This window comes from Abramis brama (assembly GCF_963993115.1).
Source record: "Abramis brama genome assembly, chromosome: 15".
NCBI lineage: Eukaryota > Metazoa > Chordata > Actinopteri > Cypriniformes > Leuciscidae > Abramis > Abramis brama.
The window spans coordinates 26709087-26718651 of NC_139977.1; the positions used below are offsets into that span (position 1 = coordinate 26709087).

Below are 9565 nucleotides of genomic sequence, written 5' to 3' on the forward strand. Positions count from 1 at the left end.
TTGGCTTGAGCTTAATTTCAGAGCAAGATTACAAAAACAAACCATTTTATGTCTTCAGAATAAGTTAAATTGAAAAATCATCCACAACATCAGGGACTTGTACTAAGAAAGTATACAAGGTTAATTTTGATTTCATGTTGACTTCAGTGCCAAGTTCAAAAGCTGTTAATCGGCAAAAACACTATATTGGTCGACCTCTATCAGAGAATTTAATTTACTCAATTCGTTTTCACTATGAAAGATTGTGGGACCCTAGGCGAGAAAATTAACCCAAATATATCGTATACATATCATTTCCAGCCCCATCTCTCACAATTCCGCCCGAAAACACTGCCATAAATACACAATGCCAGAGTGAATTGCAGAGGTTCAAAAAAAAAAAAAAAATCCTCACACAGAGTGACTTTTCCGGTTTAAATTTCCCCTTAATGCAAGATGTGTGCCAGACAACACAAATTTTTCAATATAATTAATTTGTTTATTCACACTTCTTTCTCTCTGCTTCTTTGTTTCAGTTACTGAAAGGATGGAACAAGAATAAAGAAAAAACCTGTTTTGTGCACAGCTCAACACACCCCAAAACAGCAAGTCGTGCAGAATTTATTTTGTTGAAATTTTATAGGCCTGTTTATTTGTCCAAATTCAAAATGCACACATAATTTCTTCATAACCAGATACCTTATTGGCTTAAAACTGTTTGTCATGATCACAGAATTAACCCTTATATTAGATGACTGTACTTTATCCCACTAGTTATGTCGCGACTTACAAAAATCAATCAATCAATCAATCAATCAATCAATTTATCAATATCAATCAATCAATCAATTAGTTATTTAATTAATTAACTGATGTTTGATTTGACATTGTTATTGTGGAGTGTTACAACAGACAATAAACTTGCACACACAGCTACATAGGAAATTTGAAGTGAAAAAAAAATAAGAATGTTCCTGTATAATCATTTAAAATAGGGTTATGTTATAAAAGCTTTTTAAATGTTTTCTTATAATGTAGTTATTTCTCAGTTTACAATTGTTAAGGTCTGAAAAACATACTGTACATGTACTGCATCAATTTTTTTTGTGCAAATTTCTTAAAGAGCCAGACCATTACTGAGCACTATGTTTGATTCGACGGCCCTTATTGGTTATTTAACTTGATCCTCTGCAGGATCACTCACCTTCCTGTAGAATTAGCTGAAAACAGTTTTACTTTCTACAAGCTATGTAAATCCTGCATGCCAAGAGTTTGGCAGATTAAAGTTTTGTTTTTTTTGGCTAGTTATTAAATCACCCAAGGCCCATTATACGGAATTTGAGCAACCAAATCTCACGTCAAACGTTTGTTTGACAGGTAGCAAATTCAAAAGCATTCACTTTTATTTACATAATGTCAAATCAACCTACCAACACCTTTTCAAATCAATATGACCGTAACCCCAACACTAAATTTTATTGGATTTTGATTTTGGATTCATCAATATTAATAACAAGTTGTCAGTGATAGCTGGAAAGGTCAGCTGTATTGACAATAGGTATGAATCTGTTGTTTCTTTATGTGACAATTATGGTCTCAAATTGTGTTGATAGTGCCATGATAATAAAATGAATCTTTAGAAAAACTCAACCCTTATTTGTGGCTGTGTATTTGATTTGGCTTATGTGTGAAGGAAGTTATGTGTGAAGGGGGATATGCATCGAGAGCTGAGTGCATGATATTCTAGTTGGTTCCTGTGCAACCAGTAAAACAACTTGTGTACATGATACCTAAATTCCTAGAAATTCAGAGGTACTGTATCTTAAGAGTTTCATAATCAGTACAAAAGCAATGGAGACAATCACAACACCTAATCTAAAGGGTTTAGACTTGAGTCATTCTATGTTTGCTCCTTGGAAATCATTTGGACATCTCAACTGTAACATTATATTATATTGATATTTATTCGGGAGCAGATTTTATGTGTGATATTGTACTGTAAAAAAAACAAAACAAAAAAACAACTATTAGAATTATTCTTAAAAACCATTTATTTAAACTCTCTTTGCCATTAAAGAAATAACAAGAATTGCAAAATAAAATGACAAAAACAAATGATCAGGATTATATATACATTTTAAAAAATGAAATATAAAAAATATTTTAAAAAAAGTTCTATGCTTTGCTGCCAAAGTATCGGTGCTTCTTCATAAAGTTTTAAAAAATGTAGCGTTGCTTATTTGAACAGTCTTACAAATCAAGGGTATTTACAGACTAAACATAAAAACAAACTTTTTTCCCTGAGCTGACCCTTTTCATGTTTATATACATTTTATACAAAAGGTTTAATCACTGAAAAACATCTGTCAAGTCCATGCTCAACATTTCTCTTTTCAGTTCATCCTTTCAGAAATCCTTGAGTGATGCAATGCAAGAGTCGGATTTGGCAAGATTACGACATTAGCCAAGGTGAAGAACTGCAAATTCTTAAAATGTCTGCCCTCTTTCCAGTCTATAGGGCATGTTTGCCAGAAGGAATTTGAGGTGGTCTGATGTCAAAGCTGGTGAAGGCGAGATATCCTTTGTCGCAATGTTAGATGTTGCCATCACTTTCTCTGACTTTCTTCCAGGTTTCATGGTCAAAGAGAGTGGAGTGTCTTCACTGTAACTGCGGAGTCTGGGGCTCATGCTTTCATGGTTGTATGTCATAGGAACGTGTGCCTGTTTAGGTTGAGAGGGCTTGTGTATATCCCTGTCCAGAGAGTGCTTGAGAGAGTTGTTTACATAGAAAGAGTTCATCATCTGGAGATTTGATTCTGCTGAGATGCCATTGCCTCCAAGGAGTCTGTGCTTCTTTATACCGTTATCTTGAGGGATAGTATCAGAAAGGTTTCTGAAAGGGCTCTTCAGTCTCAAATTGGTTGGCTCCTCGCATGTGCTGGAACTCTCGGATGTATCTGAGCGTGATCGCATGTATAACTTGTGCTCGGGTTGTGCTTCAGCTTTGGTTGGGCCTTGAGAAACAGGCCCGTTTCCCGTAAATGCCTGGTTGGAAACCAGTCCTCTCCTAATGAGCTCATGTAGAACCTTTAGAGGAATCTGGATCTCCATTTTGCCGTTGACATCCAGGGGTGGGTGTCCAAGGGTACTGTTTTGGTTCAAGATCCCTCCTAACTTAGGTGTAGTTGCACCAGAAGACTCTTGCTTCAACCAGTCCGTGTATTGGTCTCGTTCCCTTGCTTTCATAGAGAGCGCTTCGGAGTAATTCACTCTACGATTGAATAGATTCACTGAAGGAGGACTCGCTCTACGTGGGACTGGATTGGCACTGGAAGAGGACGTGAGATCAATGACCTCAGCCATCACTGGGCTCGGTCCTGCTTGGACAGTCCCTGCCTCTCCTTCTCCTGAGGAAGTTTCATCCACTGTTTCCCCTTGTTCTGCTCCTTCTTCGGTCGTCAAACCCCTTGGAGGGTAAAGAGGGGAGGCTTCGTTGAGGAACTTGGGCTTTTTAGAGGGAGGTGGGCCGAAAGATGATGGTGTGTCACTCAGTGTCTCAAGACTGTTTTCTTTCCGACTGAGGTTAAGGGGTTCCTCCAAACCGGTTGATGACTTGTACTCTTTAGCCAGGTGGCGTAGCCTACCAAGTGGCTGTTCGCAGATCTGAACCTCCACAGAGGACGTGTCCAAGTATGAGGCAGGCCTTCGGGGAAGGTCTTGAGAAAGATTGAGGCTTAGTTGGGCCCGTGTAGATTCTCGAAGAGCGATATAATTGGGTAGAGATGTACTTCCGTGTGGGAAGTATGGAGCAACGTTCAAAGGCATGTTAAAAATCGGCCTCTGATGCTCCGTTAACATGTTTGGAGAGGTCTTGAGAGGAAAAATAAACGAGTAGCATTTGATTAATCCTCTCATAAAACCTTTCCATTTCTAGAATGCTGTTGTGAGAATTTTTTTTTATATATTATGCTTTTAAGATGTCATACCTGAGGGAATGCCGGGAGGTGTCGGAAATCTGCCCGTTTGCCAATCCTGGGGTATTCATGCTCAAAGTCGTTGAAACTGCTGGGGTGGAAGTGCTTTTGTAATCGAGGCGTCCTGAAGACAATATCGTCCCTGTATCCACTTTGGTGACACTCAAAAGGTAGAAGTAGCCTGTTTGGACAAAGAGAGGTTTGTGACTAAAATGTTTTTGAATAATTATATTATTAATTAAATGTTTTTTACTATAAAAAATGTAAGCAGCTGCTGTAGAAAGGCCAATTCACACTTCACTGACAGACGCAGACCAACGGCGACAGTCACCAGATTACTGCACGTCACTTCTCAGGCATTCTATGAGTGGCAAATGGTGTTTCAGCATGTTCAAACCTGACAAAGTGTCTGTTGCCGTCTGTCGGTGTAGTGTGAATTGGCCTTAAGGTTACATGCACTTACTTTTCATAGTGTCTACGAGTGCAGGTGGCTGCACTGGTGCTGCGTGGGTTTCCTCCAAGTATGTTGTAAACTTTCTTCCACAACTGCTGCGTAGTAACCTGGAGATCACACATGGGACGTGTTTATTTCTTGCTGGCAAATGAAAGTCAACTAAACATTGCAAAAAATAATTACAGTATATAGCCGTTGTGGTTTTTGCGTAAATAAACACTTTAGCTTAGTGGTTCTCAACGGGGGCGTTCAGAGAACAACGGGGGGTGTTGGAAGCAAGATTTTTGAAAGGGGGGGCGTTCACGAGTTTACACCAAAGATCCAGACAAGACAAAATTAAACATGTAATTACTTGCAAAATAATTGCCTACAACATTCTAAAATCTGCCAGTTTAATGCGACATGTAAGCTATGTGTCATTTCTTTTGCAACGACTCTATTATTTTTCCAGTCATAGACCAGCACTCAAGCACTGACTAGAATCCAGCACTGACAAGAATCAGCATTCACGTGCTCAAAAATGTGTTTCGCGCTGACTAGAATCACGCAGCGGAGGAATGGAAAGTTGACAAGCCATTAAAAAAGTATTGACTTATATATTTTCAAATATTTTCAATAAATCATGTTCCCGTTCACTCCGGCAACGAATTTTAAAAGTAATTAAACTAAATTCTATTTATAAGGTAAAACTTTTACATTTTTAGGCATTAACTAATGCCAATGACTAATGCCAAAATGTTTTCTTTGTTCACCAAGTAATTTATTGGTCATGCATTATTGTTAACTCGCAAGACTGTAAGGAGAAAATGACAATTTGATGGATAATTTAAATATATTCTGTAATCACATTTTGGTAATGTATTAATTCCGCCGTCACATCTGAGCGCGAAATGCTGCTTGGATAGTTTCAAGATAGTTACAAATAATTCATAATACAATAATAATTTAATTGTTCATATGTGTTTATTCTTGTTAGAATTTTTTTTTTTTTTTTACTGAACACAAATTAATCATGACAAGCCAAATTAATTGTAATTGTATTAATTATACCATTGATGAAAACATGCTGATACCAAGGTATTTTAGGCCTACAATTCTAACATAATTATTCATGAAAAATCATGATTGTATTTATTTTTTTCAGAAAGTAAGGTTAATGTAAGCAGCTTCTTGCAATACTCTCCTAAATGCGTAATAAAACCTAAGTGCAAACATTACCGCTTTAATGACTGTATAGACCTTAGACCGCCAGAGAAACGAGGGCGCCGCCATCTTTAGAATATTGTCTTTGAACTTCCGTTTTTGCGGTCGCTCTGTATATTTCTATGGCATTGCTGTCCAGGAGTAATTAGCTAGCTTTAGAACCTCATGAAGTTATCATGAGGTTTGAAATGTTTAAAGCAGATGTCTTAACAAATGTCTATAGACCGGGAAGATTTTAAAACGAGTCGTTCATTCATAAATACGCAAGGGACCTGGATAATGGATAGGAGGCGCTGGCCCAAAAAAAGTTGAGAACCACTGCTTTAGCTGGAATCACTTTTCATGACATTTATGAAAGTCCAAGATGAAGTTGTCTTCAGTGTAAATATCTGTTTACCTGTTGATAGCCTCCTAGATCCTTTACGGTCTTGTACATTAGGAACATATCGACTGAAAAGGGAAAGAAAATTTAGATTTTAATACTCTGAAATAAGCTTGTTTTAAACATATGTTCACTACTTGTCTCTCTCACTCACTCTGTTTGAAGCCAAGATGAGGTATTCTCTCAATTGGTGTGTCTCTCTGTTTCATAAAGAGGTAGAGGTCTTTGAGGAATCTCTCTTCTGTCATCTCCTCTCCCAGTTCTGAGCTCCTCTCCTGCGGGCCGTCCCGTTCCATCATGCTGACCTGGCAATAAAGTATCATATGTTTAATATTATCCAGATACACTGCCAGTGAAAAGTTTAGACACACCTTTACTTTATTATTATGTTCCACATTTTAGAATAGTATTAAAGTCTTCAAAGCAATGAAATCACACGAGCGTTGTCATTATGTTCTAATCCAAACTTAATTTTTAACATTATTGAAGAAGTTCACATGTATGCTGGACACTTGATCGCTGTTTCTTCCTCACTCTCTACTCCAAATCATCCAATCAAACAAATGTATAATAATCAAAATAATAATAAAACATAGGTTTGCAAAGAAATTCTTAAGTGGACACATTTTATGTCTTCAAAGCTAGTTTTAAACATTTAAGCTTAAAGGTGCTCTAAGCGATGTCACGCGTTTTTTAGGCCAAAACATTTTTTGTCACATACAGCAAACATCTCCTCACCATCCGCTAGCTGCCTGTCCCCTGAACACACTGTAAAAAAAACGCAGTCTCTGTAGACAGCCCAGGCTCCACAAACGGCAACAAAAACAAACTGGGCCAACCTGCACCACGAAACATAACAAACTGTTCCAGCCAATAACCGACAAGAAGGATTTGGGGGTGGGGTTTGGGGGGTTAGTGTGCGGATGAGGAGGAGGGAGGGTCCAGCTAGCCTCCGTTTTGTTTGACAATACTTTAAACATCAACAAGAAGTGAAGTCACCCAACATCGCTTAGAGCACCTTTAAGCTTTAAGATTGAGAGGTTTTTAATTTCATGAGAAACAAATTCAGCGTGTCCAAACCTTAGTGTATATTTAGAGACAAACATGAGACAAAAATATTTTTATTGTACTTATATTTGACTATATATATATATATATATATTTTTTTTTTTTTAAATGTTATTTTTAATGCCTTAAATTATGGTATTATAATAGGCCTGCTAGTTAAAATTTGTCTTAATCAAACTTGATGTATCCCTTATTCATAACCTAATTGTAAGTCTAATTAATTTCTCCAAATGATGCAAAGAACCTACAAACTTTTTCAACCCATCCTTAACCTGTTAACTCTGCAAAGCTCAAACAGTTCATCAATAGTAAGATATAATCAATGTAATGTTTTTATTTTCCACTGGCCTAAGATTTGTGTGTCCATCTCAAGTCGACAGATTAATATCTTAAACGTGACAGATCAAGAACATATAAACTAAGCTTTGACTGTCTGTACTCTGTGTACCGTGACTTGTTACAGACTGTATCTAATCTAAACATGTGTGACGTACATGATGTTTATCTGCGTACAAGAAGAAAATGCGGATTGACAGCAATATTAAATCTCTTTTTGTTGACACTTCTTCTCATATTTCCTTCCTCTTTGATTCAATTTTTTTTTTGTCCTCATTTCTTGAGGCATGTTTGGAAAGCGTTGAAAGTTAACTTGCACCACAAAAATACAGCCTTCTTTCTTGTTCATAATCTTTAATCTCATGTTTTTAAAAGAAAACAACAACTCTGGATTTAGTAAAATTGTGATCATTTATGTGTTTGTTTCTGATCCCTCCAGTGTGATGCATAAGCTACAAACATTGTCAGGCCTTTAAATGATGTCCATGAACAAAGCTGTGGAAGCAATTACTTGACTCAAAAAATTAGTTTGTCTCATCGGCAACTAACTAATCTGACACTGACAGTGACTGATACTCATTCACTCCAAGCACAGTCTTACATAATATTCATCTTTAATCATAAAGTTTAAGACAATCAAGTGTGATTTTGTTTAGTGTATTACCAATGTATATTATCTTTTCTGAGATTTAAAAGAACCAGAACTTGCAGTAATTTGCTTTTGTCCTTACAGTGAAAGTCAATGGGGTCCAAAACAATGAGAGAGAGAGAGAGAGAGAGAGAGAGAGAGAGAGAGAGAGAGAGAGAGATCATCCATTTCGTCTTACCTGTATCTCTTTAGGTCTATGTCAATGGGATGATGGATTGCTGGATAGCTCCTTAGCAGAGAGGAATGTAGAATCCAGAGAAAGTTTAGCCAAGTTTTCGGCCCTTAGCAAACTAAGCGAGCGGTTTGTTTCGCACAAGCGCTTTGTGATGCCTACATGCCGTTTCTCTACACGAGAATGAAATCATGCCCACTTAGCACTGAAATGTCATTTCAACCGTCTTCCTGTTTGGAATGTTGAGTTGGACAGGTTCTTCCTGTTCTGAAGACAAATGCCAACTTGAGTATAAATATCACTGACAATTACTCTGAGATTATTACGTTAATATATTAGTCACCAAGATTTGTTCTTCCCAGCGGAACTTTGTCATTATTTTTCTCACGAATTACTTTTTCTTTTTAACACCACATGAAATTATGTCCCCACCCCGACATTATCCAAGTTTTAATGACACTGGATTCCACAGTAATGTGCAGTTTTGTATCAATAAAATGAACATTTAGTCTTAGTCAGATTTACATAGTCAACCTTAAATTACCTTTTTTTTTTTTAATGATAGAAAATGCCTTTTGTATGACCATTGATCAGTTTTATACGTCACACTGGTCTTGCTCAGGTGTTGCTTTTTCATATATAGCTCTGGACACTTTCTCATTTAAGTAACAACTTAAAACAAAACTTTGCAACTTATATCAAAAAGTAATACACAGTAAGTGTAGGCAACATTGATTTTGGAATGTATACTGAGCTCATATTTTGCTAATGGAATCTTGGAAACTTTTCATAGCAGACTTTGGTATCACGGCAAATCTCTTCAACATTATTGAAGAGATTAAATGAAAAATATGGAAATTGAAAATGAAATATTTTGATTATTTTTTTTAAAGTCAATGGGGTTCAATGTTGTTTGTGTGTTTGCAATGACATTAGGGTGAGTAAATGATTTCCAATGGTAAAATTAAGAAATCTCAGAAGAAAAATGTAAGAAGTGTGAGACTTAAGCAAGCGTCTCCTTTTGATCTTCATTTAATCTCATTGTAGTCTGAAAGAAACAATTGTTCTTATGTAATGTGTTAAGGCCAGACAATGCCGTTTTGTTGGACAGATAGAACTTCTTGTGGTTTATGGCAGACTTAAACTTAGTCACTGGCCGTCGTCTAGCCCTGCGGCTTCATCTTCAGTTGGCACTTGGGATTGTTTTTCTCATGTGCAAATCATGAAAAAAAAAAACACCACAAATAGAACCTGTTCTCCCGTTTCTTTGCTCCTTAATAATAACCTGAGTGGAAAATATGTCACTATACAAATAGAAACAGAGACAGCTTGGAATGAAATTATGTCT

The 9565-nt window shown here is 36.8% G+C and overlaps 2 protein-coding genes across 5 annotated transcripts in view; one reads left to right on the plus strand and one right to left on the minus strand.

Annotated features, from left to right (window-relative positions):
- The window catches only part of rtknb (rhotekin b), a 35160-nt gene extending 33531 nt beyond the window's left edge, over nt 1-1629 (plus strand). For both annotated transcript variants that reach the window (XM_084137765.1, XM_084137766.1), the window contains one exon: nt 516-1629. In XM_084137765.1, coding sequence (XP_083993891.1) covers nt 516-522 — 7 coding nt within the window. In that variant the 3' untranslated portion in view covers nt 523-1629. The remainder of the gene's footprint in view (nt 1-515) is intronic.
- arid6 (AT-rich interaction domain 6) lies at nt 611-8523 on the minus strand. Of its 3 annotated transcripts, none has more exons than XM_084137763.1 (6): nt 8224-8523; nt 6147-6297; nt 6008-6060; nt 4417-4514; nt 3966-4134; nt 611-3849 (listed from the first exon to the last, which is right to left on the minus strand). In XM_084137763.1, exons 2-6 carry the CDS (start codon nt 6289-6291, stop codon nt 2467-2469), a joined length of 1848 nt encoding a protein of 615 aa, XP_083993889.1. In that variant the 5' UTR covers nt 6292-6297; nt 8224-8523; the 3' UTR covers nt 611-2466. The 3 variants fall into 3 exon arrangements, with proteins under 3 accessions (XP_083993889.1, XP_083993890.1, XP_083993888.1); XM_084137764.1 differs by lacking the exon at nt 8224-8523 and adding an exon at nt 6714-6872 and having other exon boundaries at nt 1622-3849; XM_084137762.1 differs by lacking the exon at nt 8224-8523 and adding an exon at nt 6731-6818 and having other exon boundaries at nt 1622-3849.
- Nucleotides 8524-9565: the final 1042 nt, after the last annotated feature.